Consider the following 27,459-nt stretch of genomic DNA (forward strand, 5'->3'; position numbering starts at 1 on the left):
ACTGATTTAGGAGATGGAGGCACTGTGACCCTAAATACCTTTGGAGCTCCTCTAGATGCTTAGACCAAATTTTCCTGGTGTATTTGCCCTGATCCCATTAGTTCTGTGCTGACAGGTATCTCCTGAGGACCTGATCTTTGGTTACTTCCCCTCCCTTGGGCCTGGGATGGCATCCCAGCCAAGGGCATGGGCACATCTCAGAAACACTGGGGCAAAGTGAAGGAGTGTGAGGTTCTAGAGCTCACTGAGATGGGGCTGACACTGCAAGTGTCCATCCCCAGGGCTGTCTCCTCAGCTGGATGTGGTGGGGACTTACCAAGTCATGGGCCTGGTGTAGATGGAGAATTGTCCATCTTTCACTTTTTGCTGAAGTATCCCCTGAGTCCTGCATGAAGAAAGGTCAAACCTGTCCTGTCACTTAAAACAAGCTTTCTGGCTCCAGATTCCCCAGCCTGGAGAAGGAATAACCCCACAGCTGAGGGCTCTGTGGCAGGCTGCTCCCTCACAGGTGTCTGCAGCTCACACCCCTTCCCTTCCCTTCCCTGAGGGTGAGCTCCAAGGAACTGATTTCCCAGGGCTGGCTCAGCAAGCCTGGGAGGTGGTGTTCTCCCCACTGCTGTCCCAAGGGCTGTGGGACCCAATTCTCCATCCAGAGGTCTGCAGAGAGTGATTTAGGGGCATTTGTTACCCCTTGCATGTCAAATCATGGTCTAAATACCAGCACAGCTGGGCTGGTGTAAAGAACCAAGCAGAAACTGGAGCACAGCAAGGAAGGCAGGGATGGGGGACCACAGCTCACCCCCAGCTCAGGCATCTCCTGCTGGCAAACCTTGCCTTGAGGCTCTTGGGCAGCATCCCTGTGGTGGTGGCTGAGGTTTATCTGTGTGAGGTGAGCAGGGCACTGTGGTAGGCAGAATAAATCCAGAGACCTGCCCTGCTCTGGGGTCAGCAACAGAAATGAGCTCTGGTTTTCTCTGGCACGGGGTTGATTCTGCATTGGTGGCATCAGGAAAAAATGTTTGCTTTCTTCTTTTCCATGTGTCTGTTGTGCCTGAAGCCCCCACCCTGTAAACTGCTGAGCAGGGCTGTGAGTGTCACTGTATTTTTCACCTGGGGAGGGTGGTGGGGGGATGAGCCAAGTGAATGTCAGGGACACCCATGGGACCAGATGGGATTTGCTTTTCAGGATCCTGCTAAACACCAATGCAAAAATCTACCTGCAGCTGGCAAATTCCAACCCTTTGCACCAGCAGCTCCATCCAAACCAGCTGAGCAATCACTGCTCAGGTTTTCAGGGCCAGGAGTCCTGCAGGGCCTTGGGCTGGTTCCTGTGTGGCAAAAAATTCCTTTTTGTCACCTGGAGCCACTGAGGGGACATTGCCTAAGGACAGCAGTGGGATGGGGGTTTTGTACTCAGGACTCAGAACAGGCTCCAGGGGTGATGGCCCTGTCCTGGGCACATGGCACAGCTCAGGCACCTCAGGCTGCTCTTGTCTGTGTGGAGCACTCCCAGGGCAGCACAGTGCACCTAGAACTGATGGGTTTCATGTCCCCTGGAGGCTCTGAGCAGCCCTCCCCACTGAGGGCCACTGCCAGACGTGGTTTTCCTACTGCTCCTTTATTTTCTTCTCTTCCGTATTTGTGTTGTTCATTTCTTTAAGGCAGCTTGGTGAATTTTTTTTTTTGTCTTGCTTTGTTGCTGGCTTACTTTTCCCCCCCTCAAATCTTCACTGCGGCATCAGCAGCTTTTCATTGCAGGCCTCGCAGGTGGTGCAAGGGGGCAGGGCTGCTGCCAGGTAAGCTGGGAGAGCTGAGCACAGCAGCTCAGCCTTGTCCTGCATCCTTCTCCTCGCCCTTCCACCCCTCTCCCCCTGTCCATGAGCCCTGACAGTGCTGCTGACCTGCTGTGACCCGGGTTTGCCACCTTTATGTTGCAGGATTGAGCTGACCTCTGATCTCACCTCTCTGTAGCAAGTACCTTAGGTCCTCGGCCACAAACATTCTTGCAAATCTTTTTGGTAAGGACACGCTGCTGCTTAGAGGTAGTGGTACCACTGGTAACACCTGCTCGTGTCTTGGGTGATTTTGCTTTTATTTCCCAGGGGAGGGGTTGTTTGGAGCTGCAGTTGGTTGCCTGTCCCACCTCCTTCCCCACCTCCCTCCCCTTCCCTCCTCATAACAGATTAATGAGTCCACCCCCCTCTGCCTCCATCTCACTTTCCATGAGCACTCCAGGGCGAATGGGGGCTCTCACATTTGGATGTTCACCTCTTCCAGCTTGGATGCCTGAAGCTGGACATCCCACAGCCACTTCTTTCTACTGATTTGGGAAATTGGGGCTGCTGCAGAGCCCTAGGGTGTGTTACCAAAACTCAGACAGGTTTAGTGTGCACTTTTAGCCCTGTCACTCCTCCAGCTTTCCTGTGTATCAACAGGTTCCCATGTGAAGCAGCAGATATGAGAAACATCCCAAAAATGCAAGTGGGTCCTCAGAGGCTGCTTGCTGTGTAGTTCACAACTTTGAATTTTGGGACTCCTTGATTTTGGAGATGCCTTTGAAAATATTCCTTGCCTGTTCAGAAGGAGCTGTAGGACTTCAGACAGGAGAGTACAGGCATGCAATAGATTTGGTTATTTAAGCAAAAACCCCACTTCTGTTCTAACCTGCATCCCTGCAGAAGCTGTGGTTGTCCTGCCTACAATTCTCTTGAATGTTGTGGCTTCCAACTGGTGCTAAATCTGGACTAAAAGGGGAAGGAATGTGACCTTCACTGAGTGATGCAACTTCCTGCTTTTGGTGACTTCAGCCTTAAAAATTAGAGTGCTCACTGAGGGAGGAGGACAGTAAATCCTTTTGGCAAATACCTCTGCTGGGGTGGTGGCTGTGCTTGATCACACCTGGTGGGTCACCAGTCCTTCTGGAACAGAAGCACGTAGCCTTTGCCCCCCTGGGGGAGAAAAACAGTCTGGGCAGGAAGGGGAAGAGTGCAGGGGAAGGATGCAGCCCTTGGTCCAGCCAGCACAGCTTATTCCCAAATCCTTGTCCTCTGCACCTGAGGCTTTTGGCCATCTGTTGCCAGCTGTAGCTCAGGAAATGTGAGTCCTGGTGGTGCAGCTGCCCCTGCTCAGGCAGGGCTGAGCTGTGTGGGTGTGAGACACAACCAGGCTGCCTGAGAGCTGCTGCTGTCCTGGCTGGGCAGCTCCTGTGCAGGAGGGAGGGAGAGAGAACTCCCCAGTGCCTGCAGGGCCTGGATGTCATGGGTGGCTTGGAGTGGTCTCTGCCAGATGTTCTTCAAACCTCCCTTAAGGCTGAAAGAGGTTAGTGGGGATTTTTTCTGTTAGAAATGAGTATGGTCAGGACTCTACTGAGTGTTGACAGCTGCAGCAAGGCTCCACTCCTTATAAAAGAGAAAACAATGGAAGAAATGGCCCCCTTGGGTCTCTGCTTTCAGTTCTCTCTTTCCATGAGGCAAAGCAGGTCCCAGCCAAGCCTTGGTTGGCCTCAGTGCTGTCAAGGAGTTGAGCTCTCTGTGCTCTCTCCTTGTTGCTCTTGGCTAGGAGTGTTGGTGGGACAAAGGAGAGCAGATCCCATCTGACAGGCTCTAGAAAAGTCTCTCCTCTCTCCTCTGTGTGGGATTGAGGAAGAGGTGGGGGTGAAGAGCCAGAAGCTGCCCCATGGCAGATGCATTGAACAGGGTCTGATGAATGGCACCAAACACCTCCTGCCAGGGGCACTCCTGGGTGGAGCAGGAGATCCCCCAGACCACTGCAGGGAAGATGGGCATTGCTGCCCAGTTCCCCTGGCTGATGGGCTCAGTTCCCACAGCCAGGTGACCCATCCAAGGAGCAAACTCTCCTCCTGCCTCTCCATCCTCTCCTCTCACCTCCTGGCCAGCCACAGATGGGTTGACGTGACTCTGTTTGAATACAGACTGGGCTTAAGCCTAGGGCTCAACTGCAAATTGGAATTCATGCAAGGGGAATTGGATGGCTGCAAATATCAAGCTCTGCCCTTTTCTTAGTGGTGATTGAGCACTGGAAACCTGCCTCCTCCCCAGCTGGGTTCAGAGTGCCTCTTGGTTATGGGGCACTGAAAAAAACTGGGCTTGGACCCTGGAATTTCAGCAAGGCAGGGTAGACCCTGCTTCTAGGGAATGTCAGAGAGGAGAGACCTTTTCCTGCTCTACAAGGCATCCTGAATGAAAGTGGGATGCAGCTGTGGCTTGAGGGCCAACTGTGCTGAAGTTTGAAATGTGAATGAGACAATGCTGGTGATGACAGCCCTGGAGCACACAAGGGGAGGAAGCAGCTGCAGAGGTTTAATGACTGTGTTGACAGACCTTGACCTATTTCAAACATCTCCACTAGCAGCCCTCCAAAAATAGGCGGGTGGACAGGGCTGGGGGAGGTTGCATTTTGGGAGAGCTGTCCATTGGCATCTGTCCCTGTCCACCCCCTGCATTGCCATCACATAACCCTGGCCTGCCTGCTCGCTCCCCTCTCTGTGCAGCATGGGGACTGGGCTTTTCTCCTCCCTCTCTTTTGCTAACCTTCCCCCCACCCAGTGGCTTTGCTGTCTGTCCTGTCCTGTCCTGTCCTGTCCAGCATGGTGCTTCTTTTGGATGAGGGAAGCTGGTAAGTTCGGGCTTTTTGGGGGGGTTGAGGGTCATTATTTGTTTGCTTCTCATCTTCTGCAGCACGATAGTCGTCCTGGGCTGAGGGAGGAGGAGCAAGGGGGGCAGAGCCCAGGGCCATGGCATTCTGCAGGGCAGGGTGGGCACTGCTTTACTGCAGCCACCAGCCATGGGGATGGCACCAGCCATGGCCAAGGTTGATTTCAGCTGCCCAACACCCAGGGCATGAGGTGTGTTTGCTTCCTACCTGCCTCTTGTAGTAAAGGGCAAGAGTTTGGGTTTCCCTGCTGAGCTCCCCCTCACGCTCACTCTGTAGGTGCCCAAGTCCACTTGGAGGAGGAGAAGTTTGCTGGTGGCCTGGTGCTGTTCCCTGCCTCCATATCCCCAGGGAAAACCTCCTCTGACCTATGAGATGTCAGTGGACTGGAGCCCTGGCCCTATTTATAGTCATGATTGAGTCATGAATCCCCAAAAGCTTTAAAAACAGAGTAACTCAGGATGCCTCCCTCAGAAAGCCAGGGAAGAGGAGGCCAGGAAGCCCCTTCCCATCTCCTCCTCTCCCATCCCAGAGAGGAAACCCTTGCAAACTCCCCCGTAGCCTTTGCAGGGTGTGAGTCTCTGACCCTGCCTTGACATGAGATTTTAATTCAGACAGCAACTTTGCTTGAGCTCCTGGGGTGGTTTTTTTTGGCTCAGGTCCTGAATTGTCCTGGCTTGTGGCTGCTTCTCCGTGTCTCCCTCACCCAGTGCTCATGACTTGTCTTCATCTGCTTCTGCTTAACCTTGTGCAGCATGGGCAGTTGGCTGTTGTCTGCCTGCTAACTCCCTGGGAGCCCTGCTCTGCCTGTCCTGGGCTCCCCTGCAGCTGGGACAGACCCAGGGATGCAGGGAACTGGGGCATCTTGCCAGGCTGGGAGCCAACTGGTGTTCAGTGAGCTGAAAAAACACTGAGTGATGGAGGAAAGCACAGCCCAGCCTGTCAGTGGCTTTTCCCACTGCTGTGGTGTTGGCTGGGGAGGTCAGGAGTGTGGCAAGGGAATGGGCACACAGGTGATGATGGATGAGCTGGTCAGGAGCCCAAGGCACCTCCCTGGCTGTGCTCTGGCCTTTTCAGCTGTTGCTGCTCTGGCTGGGCAATGTGAGAAGCTTCTGCCTCAAAACAGTTGTGGGCAAGGTCTGCTGGGGGTGATACAGCCCCTGATCCCACTGGTTCCTCACCCTGTCCTAAAGCCAGTGAGACTGGTGCTCCCTGCTCACACTGGTCCTGGCTGCCTCGAGGCACAGCAGGCATTTCCCAAAGCCCAGAGCACCTTTCAACTTCTCTGTCCCAGAGGAGGAATTTCAGATCTGTGTTGATGAAGCTCCTTTTGGTACCTCTCACTCAATCCCTTCTCTCTTTTCTAAGCATTGTCTCCCTGTTCTGCTTCTAAGTCCTCTCTGTGTTTTGCTGACTGGCTGAAGCAACTGGCTCAGGTTTTTGGGACCACCAGGAAAGCTTAATTCAGTGTGTCATTCCTCATATTCTTCCTGCAATACCTCAAGACTGGGTTATAGTCACCACCAGAGATGGTATCTGCCCCCATGGTGAGGAACTGGGGCCAGCGGTGCTGGGACCATCCCCAGCAGTGAGATGGGAGGGATCTCCTTGGGGAGACCTCAGCCACCCACTGCCAGGTCTGCCCAGCACTAAGGGCTTTTATTCCCTGCTCTTCCTCCTCAAGGGTCAATCCTGGTTTGGAGTAAGAGTCTGGAGCCTGGTTGCTGTTCACCTTCCTTGCCAGGATTTCAGAGCAGAGGACTGATGGTCCTGACAAGGTCCTGAGCCAGGGAAAGGAGCTGGGAATGCTCCATGCTTCTGAAAATAATCTTTTTGAGTGAAACTATTCCTTAAAAGGGCACAAGCAATTACCAGACATGGTTACAGAGGCCTCTCCTTAGAGTGAGTCAGGACTCCTTTGGAAAGATGAAGTCTATGAATGGGCTACAGATCTCCTGACCTGCTGTGGATTTTTGCACACATGTGAGATAGATGCACATGGCAATGCCACCAGTAGCCCCTGTTTTTCAGAGCTGAGGTGCTGTCTTCTCTCAAAAGCAAGAAGCCTTGTGTCAGTGCTGTGGGTGAGCTGGAGTGAAGGGAATGCTCCTGAGGCCACCAGGACAGGAATTTCCATGCTTCTTTGAGACCTTCAGTCCCTGAGCTGCTCTCATATTCCAGGACCTGCTTTTGTCTGGGCTCCTTGTTCTCCAGCTTTTCCCTGCACAGAACCATGTCCAGCTGACAAATCATGTGATTCAGTGACTTAGCTGTTGGCTTAGGCAAGAGCAGAGATATCTGGATAATCTTTATCTGAAGAAAGGACACAGCTTCTGGCAAAAGATGACCCTAACCTGGTTTGATTGATGAGCTGCTAGGGGCAAGCATGCTGATCCAAGGAGAATGGAAAGGAGAGAAGAGCCAAGGATAAGCAGTGGCTCAAATCTCTGAGCCTCCATCCCAAGCTAATTAACATTTCCAGTTTTCCATGGCTGAGATGGCAGAGCTTCTCAGCCTGGGGGGTTATATGGCCCCAATGTCCCAGAGAGGGACTGGCTCCTGCTCTCTGGTCCAACTCTCCTCACAGCTTGCTCCAGGACCAGGAAGGGGTGTCCCTGTTGTGCAGATGGGTATTTCTGTCTCTGATATTCATCCTCCATTAGGGCCATGCTGGTTTTGAGATCTTCTCACCCCAGCTGTCAGCCTGGCCTTGTGGAGATGAGTATCCCTGTGAGGGACTCATCCACCCTCTCTGATGTCCCCCATCCCTCCCTGCTCCACCTGTGGCACTCTGGAGGGGACCTCCCCTCCTGGGCCCCTATGGCAACGAGCTTATGTCCTGCCACGTGAAATCTGATTATGCTTGTGTGACTTGAGAGGGATGATCCGTCCTCAGCGCCGCGGATCCCGCAGAGCGATTATCCACCCCGGGAAATTTCCTTTCTTTGTCCTGATGGGATGGCCACCGAGCCTTGGCAACGGTGCTCCAGTAACCCCAGTGCCAGGGGACGGTCTCCCATCTGGGATCCAGTACCCCCAGTGCCAGGGGATGATCTCCCATCTGGGATCCAGTAACTCCAGTGCCAGGGGATGATCTCCCATCCAGCTCCAGTAACCCCAGTGCCATAGGATGATCTCCCATCTGGGATCCAGTACCCCCATGCCATGGGATGATCTCCCATCCAGGCTCCAGTAACCCCAGTGCCAGGGGATGGTCTCCCATCTGGGATCCAGTACCCCCAGTGCCATAGGATGGTCTCCCATCTGGGATCCAGTAACCCCAGTGCCAGGGGATGATCTCCCATCCCGGATCCGTGTCACCAGCCATGTCACAAGGCTGCTGGACAAGGCAAGATTTTGCAGAAGAGTGAGGAAGAATTGAGGCTTTTCCTCACCCTCACGCTGTGGCTGGCAGGAGTAGGGGACTTCCAAACATGGCTCAGGTGTTATGGACCATGAATCCGATTGAATCCAGGAGGAATGAGGCTGGGGTGTGTCTGAATGTGTTTGTAGGGTAGGTGATGTGTATTGTAGCTTCCCTCTACCCCAGTGCAAGTCTCTGGGCAGCTGTCCAGCCTTGGGCCAGCTTTTTCCTGATGTGGGTGGTTCACCCATGAGATTAAGGCCAGAGTGTTTGGAAGATTCCAGCTGAGAACAAGGGATCACATTTTTTAGACCCTTGCTCTGCTACATGGAGGGAGTGCCTGGATGTCCCCACACATTAAACACATCTCACCCTCCTTTCCTGGGACACTGTGAGAGCTTCCCATCACAAGGAAGTGACCTGCAGGGAGTCTGGGGATTTTACCTCCTTCCCTTGAACAGACCCATCTGTAGAAAGATTGAGAAAGGTCGAGCAGTTCAAGCACACCACCCTGTGAAATCAGCACTTGTTCCTGCCTCATCTGGCTACAGGTGGGAAGAGCAAGCTGGGCTGGTCAAGGGTGCCAGCAGCCCCAGAAGGCTCTGCACAGGACAGTGAGGCAGTAACCCCTGGAGTTAATTAGTTTGGCTTCTCCAGTTCTTATTAGTAGCTCAGAAGGGTTGTAACTTAGCTTGGTGCCAGACAAGAGGATTTGCACTTCCGATTGGGTTTCGACTATCCTGCTGCAGTTGATGAAGCAAAATCCTTCTTAGAAGCATGAGGTTTGCAAACAGGAGCTTGTCCTGCCCTGAGGGGGAAGCTGCCTTTGCCTTCCCCCCAACACACACACCGAGGGCTCTCCCTGCTCGTTTGTGTGAATAATAATGAACCAACCTGAGGAGTGAAATGACTGAAATGATTTCTCTCCCTGTTTCTCTTTGCAGACCTGAAGACTATATGAAGTTGTCCCTAGCCTCCTCCTAAAGGCATCCCTTGGCATCATTAAAGGCTTGAGAGAAATACCAAAAACAACCAAACACACCCATAAGAGAAACCCATAAGCCCTCAAAACTTGGGATTCCCTCTTGGTCTGAAGTTGAGTTCTTCAAAAACTCCTGTCAAGTTTGAGGATATCCTATTGTGTGGCTCCACGGGCTGGGGCTGGGCCCAAGCAGTGACTTGAGTTGTGTTTGGGGGACTGGGAAGAACCTTCCTCCCTCTCCTCCAAACAAAACCCAAAGTGAACACTAAATATGCAACAAGTCTATTAGTTGTGTTGGCTTCATATATTAGGCCATGAAATCCATGTTGTTCCTTTCCTGGGGTGGGCAAACCATAGCTCTGCTCTCAGACCAGCTGGGACCTTGTACCAGAATCTCAAGTTGTTTTGTCCTGGGGTCAAACTCCTCTTTGTTGCTGGGGGGTGGTAACTGCCTGTGATTTCCAGTGTTGTACAAAGCTGCTTTACTCCAAGGGCTGGAGGGACAAAGTGGGGTCTATGTGAGGGATGGCAGACGATGGCTGGACTGACTCAAATCTTGCTTCTGTAGTTACTTTAGCAGAGAGCTGATTCTGTAGGTACACAGGATACTCAAGAAGTGATGAAGTTTGATTGTTTAGCTGTTCTGCTTGTGGTGGAGAGGCCACACTTTGGCTGCTGTTATTATCTGCATCCTCACTTTCCCTACTCCAGCTCCCAAGAGGAGAGACCCAAGGAGGCAGCTATGGCAGCAGGGGTTCCCTCTGGCTCAGGATGAATAGTGGAGGTCCTGGGAGAGGCCCACTCCCCTTCCTCTGCCTGCTGGCTGTTCCAGTGCCCTCTTCTTTTGCTGGTCCATGGGAGCCAGAGCTCAGCATTGCCCCTCAGCTCTGTCACACAGAGCAGATGAATTTGGCTGGGCACATACTTGGTTTTAAATCAAACCCAGCTGGTTTTTGAGAGAGAAGAGGGTCCAAGTCCTTTAGTGATGTTGTAGAAACACCAGGCTGGGTGGGGATGTGTCCTCCAAAGCTTCTCTGTCACTGCCTCTTGGCTAACACTGCAAACATATCAGGAACCCAACAGGCTGCTTTTTTTTTTTTTTTTTTTTTTTCCTTTTTAATTCCTATGCAGACAATACTTGAAACCTTGTACACAGTTGTCCTTTCCAGCGCCTGGGGTTGGCAAACTCTTCCTAAATGGGCTCGTTTAAAGAACAGCAGGAGGCTTCAGCTTTAGAAGAGGCTGGGCTGCCCCCTCCCAGCTGACAACTGCAAGCGTGTTCAGTGGTTTGCATATGAATTAAGGCACATCTGGACCCTCTGCTTCAACATCCCGCTGGTGCAGCCGCTGTCTCTCCTCGGTACTGGCTGGCTGACTGTGTCCCAAGCACCCAACTATGCAAAGAATGCCTTATATCCGTTGTGTTTAAGTTACATGGCAATATGTACATCCAGCAAAGTCGGTAGTTAAGTCCAGATTTTTGCTAGTGGCAGCAAGTCAAACTCTTTCTTCAACTCAAATGGCTGTCTGGGTATTTTTTACTTTTGTTTGGTTTTGTTTGTTTTGTATCTGATGGTGGCTCTTATACAAAGGACTGTAATTCTAGTGGCTTGAATCTGTAAAAATTGCCTTTGTTTGGTCCAATAAACCTTTGAATAGTTTATTTGGTTTGTGCTTGTTCTCCCTACCTCCAGCAGCTTGTAACTTCTTCCTCAAGAGATTTGTGTTGAAAATCTTAGAAGTACATTCTGCCCTACTATGACTTTTATCCCATAAATGATTACATTCCCATAAATGATCAGAGGGAAAATCAGGGATAGTCCCCTTTTTCTGCTGAAGCAATGCAGTGTTGCATTCCTGCTCTTGTTTGGCTGCTGAGCAATCAACAACATTCCCAATGCAGAGCTCTGCCCAGGATTTCAGCTGCTGTGGACACTAAACCCCAGATCTCTGACATACCTATGGCTCACTGCCCCAAACCTCCAGCTAACTAAAAGTCTTGGACTGAAATGTCTGAAAAGAGCCTAAGAGAGCTAAGTATTCAAATGTAATTGCCTATGAAGAAGAATCAGGCTGCTTCAAAAATCCTTCATTAATCTATTTTGTTAGCAATAAGTAAAATCCTGTTTGACCTCCTGAATCCAAGTGGTTTTGAGGACAGCATTTATGAGAAGAGAGAATGATTTTATTTGTGAATGGGGTATGTTTGATCTGAACTCATCCAAAAAAATACCCAAAAGCAAACCAAGCTGGATCACTACAAGGTTGTTTTGCAAGGTCGCCTCTGATAGGAGAAGCTCCTCTTCAAAGACAGATTCATGTTTGTGGTGCCTTACTCTTCCTTCCCAGGCTCTTTTCTCTCTTTATCTTTGTTTTGCTGTCCTTTTGTAGTAGATTGTGTAGTGCAGAGAAGTAACAGCAGTAACAGCTCTTTTTTCTATTTTCCAAATGCACAGTCATGATATTTAAAGTTGAGGGGAGAGCCAAAATGCATTGATGTTGTGCTTCAAAAAAAGAGAGTGAATATTGTCTGTGATCCTGATTTTGGAGACAAGGAAATGGGGCTTTGGAGAGGTTTCTGCAGCACTGATGTCTGTGAAATAAGGAGTGAGGGATGCAGACCTGTGTGAGCACTCCCAGCTGGGATGCACTGAAGACACAGGAGGCCAAGCTGTGTATTGAATTTCTCCACACCAGACTGGCAACGTGCCCTGTGGTGCCCAGTGGTGATCTAAAATAAAATATTGATCACTCATGACCCTGCTTCCCTTCTTCTCATCTGGAAAGAGCAGCTGGATGCTCTTCCTGTGAGCACAAAACATTACAGAAGAGGCAAACAAATCCAGGCTTCCATAAACAAAAGATCCCACATCATTATTGGGATTTGTTTGGCTGTAGGACTGTTGCATTTTAATGGCAATGGAAAAGAACTAGCAAATGAGCTTGCTTTAGCCAGGATCTGCTTTTTTCCTGCCCTGTTTGCTTCAGCAGTGCTGAGAGAACAGGCTGCTGCTCCTGCTGCTGCTGGGGCTTAGCCCAGGAGAGGGGAAAATGCAGAGAAGGAGCTCAGGAGCATGGGAGGAAGGTTCCTCTGCTCATTCCTGACCATTCCTCTGATCTTGTTCCTGGTGTGGTGGCTGCTGGTGTGTTATGCTGTCCTTTCAAGCAAAGATTGTGCCCTGGTTTTGCCTGTCAATAGTTATTACTGCCCCTCCTGTTACTGGAACAGATGATAGCTTGTTCACACTGGCCTTGCAGGAAGACTACCCCAGGTTATCCAGTGGCGTGCATTTAAATGGATTAATTAAATGGTTTACAGTCCTGTGTGGGAAGCTGGTTGTGGCAGGAAAGAGGACTCTTGACAGGGTGACCACGTGGGAGTAAAAGACAGATTCTGTGGTTTTAGCCCATGGGAGGTGCTGAGCAAGGAGGAGGAGCTGGGACTGTGGCAGGTCTGTGCTCTGAGCTGTCACTGAGTTCTGGCCTCACACTCATGCAGGGACAAAATGAGCCTTGAAATAACAGAACTTCATCTGCCTTGTCACAGCCATAAAGCACCACACCTCCATTAGTTCTTTCCATCTGCCACAGGAGAGTCAGGAATGAGATGTGCTGGGCAAGAGAGCAGCCTGATCCCCAGCAGGTTGGAGTCTGGCAGTGGGAACATTCCATCCCTCAGCCAGCCCTGCCTGGGGCCATGTGCACATTCATCTTCCCCAAAACAGAATTTTGTGCAGTTACCTCAGTTCACGAGCTACCTGCCAACAAATGGCACTCCTGTGCTGCCCACCCCCTGCACCCCCCAGAGATGAGCAGTATAAATCCTCTTATAAATAAAGCCCTGTCACTGAGACCAACCTTCATGGGATGCACAATGGTTAACTGGTTCAGGGTGGGGGAAAATCAAGAGATCTTCTGTCAGGGGAGAAGGATGTTAATCATCTACTATGGGACTGCCTGGGGATTAAAAATCTGAGCTAGGTGTTCCACTGGTCAGCCTCTGCCTACACAGGGACCACCTCACTGCTGGACTGGCTACCTGGGTCCATCTCACCATTGGACATTGGCAGACAAACTCGAATCAAAGCAAATTCCTATCCCTGATCTTATCTTCCAGTGGCTGATTAAAATCATGTCCACACTGGGAGGTAGTCTGCTGTCTAGTTTTAAGTTAGGTTATGCATCTAAAATTTAATAGCTATTGCTGAATTATTCTGTATCTACATCCTCTCATTACAGAAGGAAAGCACACTGGGCTGTTGAATCTTAATCCAGGTTTGTTATGGAGTCTGCTAAATTGGGACATGTTGGTCTTATAAAATTCTGTATGTCGAGTTATCCTGAAAGTTTGAGCATAGATAAGCCCTAAGGAGCTCCAAAGCCAGTGTTAAAGCAGGCTGGTTTATCTCCACGTTTAGGGAGCTGCAGAGGAACATGCAGGGTGATGGGATAGATGGGAAGGGGGAGAAAGGAGAACCAGGGGCTATCTCTGCCTTATCTCACACAGACAGATTACCTGCAGCCAGTAAGGTTTGCACAGTGACCTGCCTTTGGCTCCATGTTTCATTTCACAGTGATGTTCTTGCTCCTGGCCTGGCTATTCCTACTTCTCCTTTCTTCTCAACAGGGTTCAGAGAGAGCAGCTGGCTGCCATCTTCAGACTGATGAAGGAAAAAAGTGACACCTTTGGAGAGATGTCAGAAGGGGACATGAAGGAGCAGCTCAGGCTGTACGATATCTAACCCTGCAGCCAGGGGAGGTTGTGCCCAAAAGCCATCTTGGCCCTTGTTCTGCAGGACACTGGAGGCTGTAGTGCTTTAAAAATGTCTCAGTAGTTATTTTGCAGTTCCAGATTGTTTTGCAAACACATATAGGCCTGTGATATGTATTTCAAAAGACTTGTAATTCCTCAGCCTTTTAATAATTTTTCTTTGTAGAGCTATCATCTCGTACAGAGATTTTTTTACCTCTTTCTGGCTGGGTCAAATGTCTCAGTCCTACAAAGCAGTTAAATTCACTTTTTTTCTGGCCACGCTTTATGCAAATGAACTTTCAAGCCTAGTCTTTCTCAGTTTGACATCTGAAGAAAACCAAAGATGATAGGTATAAAATGGATGAAAATAATAGAATAACTCAGGTTGAAGGGTCCTGTAGTCCAACCTCCTGCTAAAAGCTGTGAGACCAAGGTGGGTTACTCAGGGCTTTTTCCTGTTGGGTCTTGAAAAGCTCCAAAGATGGAGACTGCCTCCCTCTCTTGGCAGGGAGGCCTCCAGCCCTACAGTTAGAAAACAAACACCAAGAGCAAGGCATCAGTGCTCTGATCAGGGCATGCTGCCCCTCATCTCCCTGCAAGGAACACTTCATCCTCCTCCTTCAGGCTGGCTTTGAAACCAGCCCAAGCTGGTTCTGGCTGACCTCACTGAGATCATCCTCACGCCTGAGGAAGCAGCAGCAAGCTCCAAACTGGAAACACAAACATCTCCTGACACTGGTGCAAGGAGCAGAGGAAGGCGGCTGGGTTTATCACAAGGATGGTTGTGTCCACCTCAGATCCTGCTCTTCTCATGCAAAATTATGTGGGAAACTACATACTTAGGAAATCTCTGTGATTTTGTCAAGTATTTTGAACAGCCTTGAGCAGCCCTTGGTGGTTTGAATAGAGTAAATCAATGAGCATTCCTAATTATAGCTAAATGTCTTCTGGTGTGCTTATCTCTCCTATGAAATCCTGTTAAATACTTTCTTATCAGGAAGGATTTTCCTGGTTTTAGTAACTGCTCACTAAGGGAGGCAACATTTTCTGCCCCAGTTTTAGGGAATGATCACTTAAAAAATTAGTTTTGCTTTATTTTGTGTAATCCTCTTCAGTCCAAGAAACCTAATATCTCATTATCTGGTCGCTGTCTCCCAATACAGTGTGTTCCAGAACATCAGACAGTTAGACTTTTAAGAATCATTTTATCTTCTAATTGTTTTCACTTAGGCTAAGGCATATTTATAATGAGATCAAGGTGGTTTTACTACCAATCATGACTTAATTTAAATGTAATGTCTGAAAATTACCTCTTCTTATTCAACATGAACGAATTAAGTGGGAAAAGTAGTTCCATGATGTGAAATATCACTCTAGCTTGCTGTGTCCCTATGACACAGTTTCCTTTGTCAAGCAGGGAGAAATGTAGAAAACCTATATGGGGCTTGTCCCTAATTTAAAAAAAAATCAGGATGTCCCAAAACTCTTCATGAAAGCAAGCAGAGATAAAGTATAGTTGATTTTTAGTCTTTGTCTTGCAGACTTCACAGTTTATTTCCAAAATATTTTTATATTTCTTATGTTATGCTTGCTTCTTCTCTGAATAGAAACACTTCTGGGGCACAAAAAAAAATATCCTCAAACCCTTCAGCTTCAGAGAATGGCAGCAATGATAACACTGCAAGGGACAGCAGCTGGGATTAACCCTGTCCTGTCCACACCAGCTCCCAGCATCATCACCAAAATGTTCAGATGCTGCTGATAACAGGACAGTGGTGAAAAACCTGCTATTTAAGATTTAAGAAAGAAATGAAGATAAATAGAAAAAGATAAATAAAAAGCCTCTCTTTGCCTGAGACATGAAAGGAAGGGGTGTCAAGATGTAAAACCCATAGGTTTTGAGCAGGGCATTCCTCCATGTGCATTGGCAAGGCTGTAATGAAGAGCATCCTGCTGGACACATCCTTGTGGAGGTGACCTGCAGCCATGGGGTATGTCCTGATTTGGCTGGGCAGCTTCTGAGGTGCTTCTCCTCCTGGACTCATGAATATTTATACAGGAAATGTCACCAGTGGCTGTGGTGGGCTTTCCCTTCATAGAGGAAATGTCACCAGTGGCTGTGGTGGGGTTTCCCTTTGTGCAGGAAATGTCACCAGTGGCTGTGGTGAGGTTTCCCTTCATAGAGGAAATGCCACCAGTGACTGTGGTGGGGTTTCCCTTCATAGAGGAAATGCCACCAGCTGCTGCAGCAGCAATCTCCCCTTCTGGGATCATCCTCTAAATAACTGCAGAATCACAGAACCCATTGCAGACTCATTTGTTTTGAAGCGACCTTAGAGGTCACCTAATTCCACCCCAAAAGGGGATGATGGCACTGGGGGATTCCTTGTCAGGGGCAAAGGCACTGGGGGTCCCCAGGACACGATGGCAGCACTGGGGGTCCCTCATGAGGGGATGGCAGTACTGGGGGGTCCCCATGCCAGGATAATGGCAGCAAGGGGTCCTCATGAAGGGACAGTGACACGGGGGGGTCCCCATGACAGGATAATGGCAGCGAGGGGTCCTCATGAGGGGACAGTGACACTGGGGGTCCCCATGATGCAGTGTCTGCACTCAGCGTCCTCATGAGGGGATGACAGCACTGTCACTGGAACTGCAGGAAAAACAAAACCCCTCCAACAACATTTTTTAAGTTAGACAGTCAAGGCATTGCTTTATTTTCTGCCCAGGATGTTGTTCTGGCCAGGATGTACCACAGAAATTATCTCATCCTCACATAGCCTGGGTGTACAGAGAATCATTTCATGGCACATGGCTTTAACTAGATTTTTCAGATCTTTTATGCAGTCAAAACTCATAGAAATGAATTGGGTCAATGTTCATTGGTCCAAATAGTTCTTAGTATTTGGTCTCCTATTGGATCTGGATTTCTTCAATTCCGATATTAATTAGATCGTCATTCCTTGGTTTTCTTACCAGTCTTTCTGGAGATGTCTCCAACTCTGCCAGGTCTGGGGTAGATGTTGTAGATGGCGCTTATGTCCCTTTATCTTTTGGGTACTGCCAGGCTGTTGGTGTGCTGAGTTCATCAGACCCGACCTAGGAACAATCCCCTAGAAAGAAACTTAAAATTCTTTTTCCCGGGGCAAAAGCAAACAAAACCCCTTGATTAAAGTTATACATAAGATTTTAAACTGGTGTGATTTCCAACAGTACTGCAGGGTCCCCTTGAGAGGGGTGAGGGATTGCCCGTGAGGGGACAGTGACACTGCGGGCTCTCTACGGCCGCGGGCCGCGCTGCCATGGCAACGAGCGACGATCGCCTTTGGGCTGACATGTCCCCACTGGGCTCCCGTACGGCCACGCGGAACGGGCTCGGATTGTCCCTGTGTGGCATCCGTACCGCGCCGCGGCGGGGGCGGGGCTGGCTGGAGACGCGCCGGGACGGCCGTTACCGGCAGCGCGCGTGCGCGGTGAGTGACGTCAGGCGCCGCTGATGACGTCAGGCGCTGCGTGTGACGTCACGCTGTGCTGCCTGAGGCGAGGCCGCTCCGCCGTCACGGCGATGGTGGCGCAGACCGGAAACTTTCGGAAGTCTCAGAACTTTGGGCCTGTGAGCTAAAGCTCAGAACTGAGAGCAGTGACGGGTTTGTCCTCACAAACAACTGTGGGTCTGCTGGTACACAAAACCAGCACTGAGAGATAAAAGAAATAATGGGGAGGACTGCACTGAGTGATGGATGGAAAAAGATATTTGCTTTTACAAATGTGAAAAATGCCAATCACTTGTTTTTAAATTTTTAAAAGTTGAAGAGTAATAAAATTATTCTAAAAATAGTAATACAATTAGAGTAATAATAATTTGGACAATTTGAAATCGGACAATATGAAACAATCAAAACAAAGAGTTATGGACCTCCAGGTACTGCTTTCTGGGCAAAATAAGCCTGGAAAAGGACCCACGTTAACAGAGGATTAACCCTTAAAAACAATAGGCTGTTGCATATTCATACACCTCATACATGATGCATAAATTCCATTCAAACACAGGATTCTGTCTGGTCATCGTCAACTTCTTCCTCTGAATCCTAATAGCGCCTTCGAGGCGGGAAGAAGTTCAGAAGTTCGTTTCTTCTGATAATGGAGCAATAAATTCTCTTTCTCTGAAAGATTCAGGTGTCTTGTGGCAGCTATCTTGTGTGAGTCCTCTCTTTAAAAAAGTATCTTACATAGCATCGTTTCTATTTTAACATTTTTTATAACCTAAAACTATATTTAACACAGTACTTAAGAGAATTAATACAGTATTACTTTCTAACACAACACATATAATATTCATTTTAATATTTGTGAAAAGCCAATCATAAAATACACATTTTTCACACAAACAAACTGTAGGTTTGCTGATAAATGGAATTGGATATTGAAAGATGAAAGAAGCAATGGGGAAAAATCCTAAATTCCATAAGAATTAAAAACTAAAAGGGAGGGATGTACATTAGAGGGGAGTCTCTGGTATCAGGAATTTCAGAAAGTCTGAACCTCTCAAGTATCTCAGAAATGGGGAAAGAGAGAGGGAAATTGGGATAAAAAGGAGGCTGCATCCTCCAAAAACTTGAGACCCCAGGGGAATGCCCCATGGCCTCTGCCTTTAATTGAATAAGGTAAAAGGACTCCTCTGTCTCCTTTTTGCACATAAACCTCTGATGTTTGTGGATTAATTTTCCTGACAGAATTAAACACATAATTCGATTTGAGAGCTTGGAAAAGGCTTCAAATTTAGGTGCTCAAATGTGGATTTGTAGTCTAAAGCAGAGACATGTTAAGTGGAAGAAAGTTTAGAGTTTTGGAGTTTAAGATTTAAAAATAAAGTAGTTACAGAGGTAAACAAGGAGTTTAGACCTACTTACTGTAGGTTTGTGTGCCATAACATGATTAGCTAAGAAAGCTCACACTGTAGCATGAGCCCATAAGACAAAATATTTAAGGATTGGGTCAAAAATATCAATATCCCTGTTGGCAATGTTTTATTGGATAATAAATCCTTGAAACGTCTTGCAACTGAGGGTCTTACGACCTTCTGACCATGCTGTGAAGATGTGAGCCAAACTCATCCTTCCTGCCTATGTAGGAGATAAGAAAATCAACCCCATCATCAAAACCAGCTCAGAGGTCCTGTCTTGAGCTCTTTCAAAACTCCTTCAAAAATCACCAGAACTGTGGCTCCTGTGAGGCTCTGAGGGCTCCCATCTTTGGAGCTCTTCTGATGCCTCAGGTTTTGGCTTTTCTACTTTTCAGATTCTGTGTTGCTTTTCTGTGTGAGTCTGAGCTTCATATGAGGGGATGGTGAGCTCTGTGCACAGAGCAGGGAGACAAAACAATTCCTGCTCCAGCTGGGCACCAAGGACAAATGATCCAAATCTCAGCCCAAGAGCACAAACAACATGGGCTGGAGAGAGAAAAACAAGGATGGGACTGGATGGGCTAAAGCTGGAATGGGACAATGAACTGCAAGATGCAAATGGAGCAGAACTGATCAAAGTGAGAGACCCCGTGCCCACTCGTGCATTTTGGGACCATTTTGGTTCATCTTGGGTGCAGCCCTGGCTGGGCTCTGGTGCTGCCCAAGGTGGATCCATGGAGGAGATCCTTTCAATAAATCCCTGCTTTATTCTTTAGCTCTGTCCAGCCTCTGTTCTAGGCCAGCCTGCACAAGGCATCACTCTGATCACAGACACTGAGTCTGCCTGAGCAGAGACACATTGTTTATTCTGCATTGTTTATTCTGTGCACAGGGGAGGTTTCCACAAATCAAACAGGTGAAAAGTCACCTCTTTTATACAGTAAAATTCACATGAATTCACTGTCTAATACATATTTAACAGCAAGCTGGACAAGCCCAATTCCCTGAACTGACACCAGCTCCAGAGGGGGAAACACCTGCAGTCATATCATGGAGCACAGGGTTCACCAATTCCAGCACCCACCTCATTTTAACAATCTGTAAAGAAATCTCAGATCTCCATCAAAGCTACCTGCACAGCCAGAAGGGAATTCTGCTCATTTTTATCTTCCCCTGCCTTCACCTCCCTCACCTATTAAAGTTCCTTTATCAGCTCATTCCAGATTTTTTGAAAAAAAAAACTGGATCTCTGATGGATGTGGATGATGTCTTCAAGCTGAATTATCTGTCCCCAGGCTGAATTTTCTCACCTTTTGTAAACATAACTGATGTCATCAGGTCACCTCTGGTAACTTCTACAACAGAAGATGCTCAGTGAAGAAAAGGCAAACTTTGGCTTCTTGTCCTCAGAGATTCACCCAAAGAAATCAAGCATTGAGTGAAATTACATCACCCAAATAAACATGCATTAGGTAGGCAGCAAATATGAATTAGGTAGGTGGGTTCACATGAATTTTACTGCAAAGAGGGAACTTTTTGCCCCTCAATTTGTGGAGACCCCCACCTCACACCCTGTGCACAACAAGCAGTGTCTCCTTGATATCCAAGTTGGATTATCTGTGCCTGGGCTGGGTTTTCTCACTTTTTGTAAATCTAACTGAAGCCATCAGACAACTTCTACAACAGAATGAACAAAAGAACTTTTGTGTTCCATGATCAACCACCCAAATGGAAAATTCAGCCTGGGGACAGATAATTCAGCTTGAAGACATCATCCACATTCATCAGAGATTCAGGTTTTTTTTTCAAAAAATCTGGAATGAGCTGATAAAGGAACTTTAATAGGTGAGGGAGGTGAAGGCAGGGGAAGATAAAAATGAGCAGAATTCCCTTCTGGCTGTGCAGGTAGCTTTGATGGAGATCTGAGATTTCTTTACAGATTGTTAAAATGAGGTTTTTGCTGGAATTGGTGAACCCTGTGCTCCATGATGTGGCTGCAGGTGTTTCCCCCTCTGGAGCTGGTGTCAGTTCAGGGAGTTGGGCTTGTCCCAGCACATCCTTGCTGTTAAAGTCTCTGCAAAAGAAGAGTTGGGTTTGCTCTGTCCTTTTCTTGGAAAAAAAATGAGAATAGTTACAGATGGGAAAGAGTCTGCCCTCCCTCACACCATGAACCCTGTGCTTTTTCCATCTATAAAGTTATTTTCCACCTTGTATTGCCTCCTGTGCTGTTCAGGGGCATTCTGGGATTTTTTGTGAACTATGTCAAATATTTCAAATAAATTCCTCAGGGGTATTTCTCAGAATGAACCAAAGGCAAAATTCTTTACTAATACCTGCCAGAGGAGAGCAAGCAGGAGCTTCCAGAGCAGCTTTGAAGTTAGAACACTAACAAAAACCCCACTACTTCCTTCCTGCCTCACCTTCCAGTCCCTCACATCTCTTAACCAATGTGGCCAGGCAGGGAATTAATTTAAAATAGTCAGGATTTATCCCCATAAGAACAAAGGAACAAAGTTCAAAAATCATGTGGGTAACAATCTGGTTTAGATGATATCATTCCCCCTGGAAGGTGAAATAAATTGTTCTGAAAGTTTTTTACCTGGTGCCTATGGGGAATTTGGGCAGTAATTCAGTAAGTGCAGGGCACAAGCAGCTCCTGTTTTAATAAAGCAGCTTCACCTTTACTGCCTTTGCTTTTGTTGGTGAATCACATTTTGATATAAGGGCTGTATAAAAAGTAACCCCCTCAGCATTGAAACCTTTTCTGCCTGCATTTCTCTGGAAGTTTTCTGACCAACACAACCTCAGAGGTGGTGAAAAATGTACAGTGGTGTCTTCTACCTTCTGCTTGTGGCAACTGAGTGGTATTTTGGGTTTTTAATTATTTCTCTATAATATAACTAAAGTTTTTCTCATAAAAGTGAGTGTTCATAGGAATCATTTTTCTTGTGAGTCCTCTCTAAATATAAAATGAAGCAGCAGAGGTTACAAGTTCTGGAAGCAGCAGTAGATCAAGAATTCCTAAAGATAGGCTTAGGAGATGGGGATGCAGTGCCAGTGCCATGGATTTGAATCTGACTTTGTGCTAGGACAGGGACAGAGCAAAACATGGAAGACTCTCTGGTTTGTTTTGTTGTTTCTTTTTTTTTAATTTTGAATAAATCTTATTCAGCTCATCCAGTCACTGGATCCCAGCCAACACTTCTGGAATAGCTGTAAGACACTTTTTTTTTTTTTAACCTAAAGGGGAAATTCTCCTGTCTGAAATTCTTACTTAATTCCCAGAGAAGGTCAGGAATGCAGCCATTGAGGTTTGTGCTGTCCTGAGTCGTGGTGTGCTCAGCTGTTGGGAATGCTGAATTACACAGGGAACAATAAACACAAAGTGGAAGTCTTTTATAGTTTGTTTCATCTTAATTTGTCTCAAAGGAAGGGGATAATTGATTTTGTTTTCCATGAAAAGCTGCTGCCAGAGCTGCTGTGGGGATTGTGATTTTTCAGGCTGGAAGCAGGTCGTTAGGGATGCTGCTGCAGGGAGAGATGAGCCAGGCAGCTGACATCACCCTGGGGAGGCACAGACAGCCCCAGCACATGTCCAAAATCGGCACTGGGACCGGGCCAGGGTGGCAGGGAGGCTGTGAGGCTCCCCCAGTGCACCCTGGGGACACATTTATGTGACACATGTCCAAAATCGGCACTGGGACCGGGCCAGGGTGGCAGGGAGGCTGTGAGGCTCCCCCAGTGCACCCTGGGGACACACAAAGGTGCACCCTGCACACGTTTATGGGATTGTCCCCAATGGATGCAGGAGAACACTGAGCTCCTCACCCCCTCAAGGCATTTTCTGAACCTCAGGAATCAGAGATCCTTGGCTCTATGTACATGACCTCCTGTGTCTAATTTAATGACGCAGGGAAATTCCCCTGGGGCCTCACTGCGCCACCACGGGCTGTGCCTCTGAGAAATCAAGGTGAGGGATGATGAGTCCTCACAGGGCAGGCACTTTTCCCTTCTCTGCACTGGTGAAGAGATTACATCCTGCAGGAAGGAACACTTGGAGAGAGGGGACTGCCTGGCCATGAAAAGTGGGGTATTTTTCTGGAGATCCCCATTACTGCCCTGCTGCAATGGCTCACGTTTGCTTAGCCAGGGGTAACTTGAAGGCAGCCCTGCAGTGCTCCCAGTCGGAACAAAGCTCATATCCTGCAAGTGTGGGCAAAGGGAAGGTGCAGCCAGCAGTGTTTATCCTCTGGATGGTGCTGTTGTGTTGTACAAACAGCAGAGAGAGCCCGCAGAGCTCCAGCTGAACATTTCAGGTGCTGTTTGCTCCGGGGAGGGTTAAGGATGTGCTCAGTCCTTTTCTATTCACAAATCCCTTATGTTGTGGTCCACCTGTACTCCAGCATTCCTGAGACTGGCTAAACTTAGCTAATGACTACTGATGAGAAAACTCATATTTTCTGAGCAATTCCTCCTGGTCAGGACCAGGAGGTTTTTTTAGCATCTTATTTAAAATTTCCCCCAGTCCCCCAGCCACCAAAACTTAAGCTTTGTTTCACCTGTGGGATGAGTATTTGTTGGCTTGAGGAAGTGCAGTGAGCTGGCTTGGATTCACTGGGGAAAAAAAGCTTTCAGTCTTGATTAAACTTCACAGTGGGGGTAGGGAAGGCACATACCTGTGAGGAAGCCAAAGTTCCAGAGGCCAGAACTCTGATGTTTGAATGTTGTTTGTCTTCATAGCTCCAGATAAGATCTGAAATAGGTATTTCCTACTGTAATGTGTGTGACCTTTTTCTAATGGTCTTGGAGCTTTATTGTTTTGTTTTATAACTGTGTCATAAAGATATAACTGCAATCCTTTTGGAGGAGAGGACGTTGCGGATCGTTGCCTCTGTCATTTATCTTCCTTGTCAACGCTGCTATAACCCTTTAATCAGAGAGAAAACCAGCAGCCTGTGTGGTGTAAGATATTGTTTTGTGACTGCCTGTGACTCACTTTTACTACTGATAACTGATGGAGGTAGAAATTAACTTAAAATGCTTTTTTTATGGAAATGGGAGGGTGGTAAAGGAGTGGTGAAAGTGTTTAGGTTGTAGTGAGTAAGGAAGGTCTCACTGGTTCAGTGACTCTCCTGAAAAGAGGTGCTTTGACTTTGTAGAGCCTTCCAGCACCAGAGAACTGCCTGTCAGCTTCTTCCCTTCTACCCCAAACTGTGGTAGCAGAGCATTGCAGAGAAAGCTGCAGTCTGCTGGCTGTAGCTGTTTCTGATGACCACTGCAAGTCCATGGGTACAGGGAGAACCCCCAGTGTGACAGCTCAGAGCTGTGTCTGTGTCCCTGGCCAGGCTTGTGCTGGGTCCCTGCAGCAGCTGTGTGAGCTGGGCAAGAGCTGGTGTCCAGGGTGTGTGCAGGGTGTGCCTAACCAGAGACTGGCAAAGCAGAGGTCAGCAGAGGAAGTGCCTGACTCTGAGATGCCAGTGCTTCATACCTGAAGAAAGTCCTGACTTCAGATGAAAAACAGAATATCAGATTCATATTTTAAATTCTCATCTTACTGTAACCTGTTTGAACACAGTAGTGGTTCCCCACTGAAGCACAGGATCTTTTAAATCCCTCCTGTCACCCTGAATTCCCTTTAGCTGCCACTCTGTTCATGTGGAGCATGTTCTTTCATGTCAGCAAGGACCAGTGAAAAATCCAGCAGTTTAACTTTGGAGGAGAAACAGCCCAGCAGCTAATGGAGATGGCTGTGACCTTTGGTGGGAAGAGGCAGGCAGTGAAGATGGGAGTGGAGGAATAAACCAGAATCTGCCTGGAAAAACAGATTTGCAAGGAGATGGAATGACTGACTGCTCAGGCTTGTCCCAGCATCTGGCTCTTCACCAAAAGTTAGAGCTAAAATGGAAGACTTATAGTTTCTGGATGCTTCCAGGATGTGGTCAGAATGGCTGGGAGGGAGACTCATACCTGCTGATTTCTGAACTGTCTGTTTGTTTTGGGGTTTTGTCAGAAGTTCTCCTCTCTGTGTGCTTATGTACTTCAGTTTTGAAGGGTCTGACCAGATATTGTCCATTCCTCTTCCATGCTCTTTGTCCTGTTTGTTTTCCCACTGTGATGTGAAGCCTGTGGATGAGTTACTGCATGGCAGCAGTAGAAGCACCAGAAGAAACCAAATGGAGAAAATAGAAACCCCAGCTTTCCTCTGTACAGACTATGCTGAAATTTTCACACCCACACACTTAAATCAACTTTGTAGTGGTGAAGTTTGACTTTTGGCATGAGCAAGAAAACTTCTATTTCAGGCAGCACAACATGAAAATTTTAGGTTGGGTTTGCCAGTTCTTCCTCCTCTGTGGGCTGTGTTTTTGTCCTGTAGTAAAGGATTCCTGTGCCTCATCTGCTGTCCTTGTGCTGTATGACCTTAGTGAAGAAGGGGAGTGCCACTGTGTCTGAACCCAGTGACCTTGAGATAGGAGCAGAGGCATTCTGAAAACTTGTTTTAGGGGGAAGGTTATCTTCTCCCTATTTTCAAGCTGCCCATGAACAGCCAAGAGTGTTGGGCCTCATTTTGTGTGTAGACCATGACAGTTTCAATAGCCCTACAGTGGCACCCTTAAATTGGCAGTGCTTTGAGTGGGTTGATGGGATGCTTCCCTAAATTTCCTGAGGAAATGGCACTCTATCCTACACACCTCCTTTGCTCTTTAAAAACTGCTGGCAGCACAGCTGAGGGGGGAAATGGCTCCTCAGGGAAGTGGTCACAGCCCCAAGGCTGCCAGAGCTCAAGCAGTGTTTGGACAATGATTTCAGGCACAGGATGGGGTTTCTGGAGCTGTCCTGTCCAGTTGCACTTGATGATCCTTTTGGGTTTGCATGGCCAGGTTTTGGTAGCAGGGATGGCTTCTGTGAGGAGCTGCCAGAAGTTTCTTCCATGTCCAGCAGAGCCAGCACCAGCTGGCTCCAGGGTGGACCTGCCACTGTCCAGTGCCAGCCAGTCAGTGATGGCAGTAACACCTCTGTGATGACATCTTTAAGAAGGAATAAAAAGTAATTGCACTCAGAGAAGAGAGGAGTCAGAATATGTGAGAGAAACAAGCCTTCAGACAGCAAGGTCAGTGGAGAAGGAGGGGGAGGATGTACTCCAGGCACCAGGCTGAGGTTCCCCTGCAGCCTGTGGTGCAGAGCATGGTGAAGCAGCTGTGCCCCTGCAGCCCAGGGAGGTTCCTGTGGGTGCAGATCCACCAGCCCAGGGAGGTTCCTGTGGGTGCAGATCCACCTGCAGCTCCTGCAGGAGCCCATGCTGGAGCAGGGGGATGCCTGAAAGAGGCTGTGAACTCCTGGCAAGGCTGAGCTGGAGCAGGTCCGGGCAGGAGAGGAGCCCATGGGTGACCTTGTGGGGGATCCACACTAGAGCAGCCTGTTCAGAAAATGTTTGAGTACCCAGGCAGAGATGTTGGGCCTGCATCCAGTGCCTGTATTCTTTATGCAGGTGTCCAGAAGCAGTGCTGTCTTGGATGGCCCCTCCATTCTCAGCCTGTTTCATAACAAAAGTCTGTCCTTTGCCAGCCAGCCAGCTCCTCCTGTGGCCTTTTGTGGCAAATGGTTTCTTCCAGAGGGTGGATTACCCTTGTTTGTACATGGATATACTGCACCCAGGAGTGATCTCCATCGTGCATGACAGTTTGGTGATATTTGTACTGACAAGCCTGTGAGGTGGGGCTGATGTCCCTGCTCACCTTTCTGCAAGAAGAAATGAGGCAGAGAGCTCAAAATGGTGTGAGCTTTATCCTGCTCTCTGCACTCACTGTAGCTGATTCAGCTGAGTAAAAGTGGTTGTTGCAATGTCTTTGGGGGTACAGACATGCAGACCCTTGGGGCTGGGATCTGGGGGCCCAGGACTCGGCCAGCATGCTGTTGTGAGGTAGGGTGAGAAATGGATTTGTAAGGAATTCTCAAAACTTGACAGAAAGCTCACACAGTCTTGTACATCTGTATGCAAACTCTGAGATAAGGTGTGCTGACTTAGGAAGGACATGGAATAGAGATTGTTGAGAGAGGGATTGAACTAGAAATGTTTTAATAATTTCAAAATATGGCTTTGCAAAAAGACCAGATATTTTAGAGAATTAGAACTGTGAAAGATGCATTGTACCAGGACCATGTGGGGAAAAAATAGAGATGATTAGTGTTAGAAATAATAGCAGCATTGTGGGGCAAAAGTTAATGGGATGAAAAACATTTCTAAGGTACTGTAAGCAGGAAATAGGTTGACTTCTGATGGAATGACACTGAGTTTTACGTCTCTTATGTCTCAGCCTTCATCAAGACTGATAATGGAATAAAATATTTTAAAATACCTCTCAGTTGCCCCATCTCTGTAAAAGCTAAAAAAGGCCAACAAGGAAGGAGAGCGTGTGGTGATGGAATGGCAGGGCTCTGTCCCAGCAACCCTGGGGTCATCAGCAGGTGGAGCTAGCCAAGACCCCTTGTACAAACAAACCTACCAGAGGACAGGAGATCTTCTTCTTTCTTTGTGAGTGCAAAACAGGACAAAATCATCCATATGTACCTGCTTGTGGAGAAAAAGTTGGCTGGGGTGCTGAGTGTCCACAGTCATTTACCATGGTTATTCACAGTCATGTTTAGGTGCATGTAGGAAGGGATGGTGTAAGGGTGATCATCTCTCTTCTCTTCTCTTCTCTTCTCTTCTCTTCTCTTCTCTTCTCTTCTCTTCTCTTCTCTTCTCTTCTCTTCTCTTCTCTTCTCTTCTCTTCTCTTCTCTTCTC

The 27,459-nt window shown here is 48.0% G+C and overlaps 1 protein-coding gene across 8 annotated transcripts in view; it reads left to right on the plus strand.

The window, feature by feature from the left end:
* The window catches only part of MXRA7 (matrix remodeling associated 7), a 43,737-nt gene that overhangs the window by 15,165 nt on the left and 1,113 nt on the right, over positions 1 to 27,459 (plus strand). For 2 of the 8 annotated variants that reach the window (XM_077188122.1, XM_054644784.2), the window contains one exon: positions 13,645 to 13,959. The exons of 1 other annotated variant lie outside the window; for it this stretch is intronic. In XM_077188122.1, the coding sequence (XP_077044237.1) occupies positions 13,645 to 13,759 (115 nt within the window). In that variant the 3' untranslated portion in view covers positions 13,760 to 13,959. Of the gene's footprint in view, positions 1 to 1,742; positions 1,797 to 1,937; positions 2,019 to 8,979; positions 10,681 to 13,644; positions 13,960 to 27,459 lie in introns of those variants that run through there. 5 more of the 8 variants (XR_013184701.1, XM_077188120.1, XM_077188121.1 and 2 more) reach the window with 5 other exon arrangements.

The sequence above is a fragment of the Agelaius phoeniceus genome, chromosome 19 (genome assembly GCF_051311805.1).
Source record: "Agelaius phoeniceus isolate bAgePho1 chromosome 19, bAgePho1.hap1, whole genome shotgun sequence".
Taxonomy (NCBI): domain Eukaryota; kingdom Metazoa; phylum Chordata; class Aves; order Passeriformes; family Icteridae; genus Agelaius; species Agelaius phoeniceus.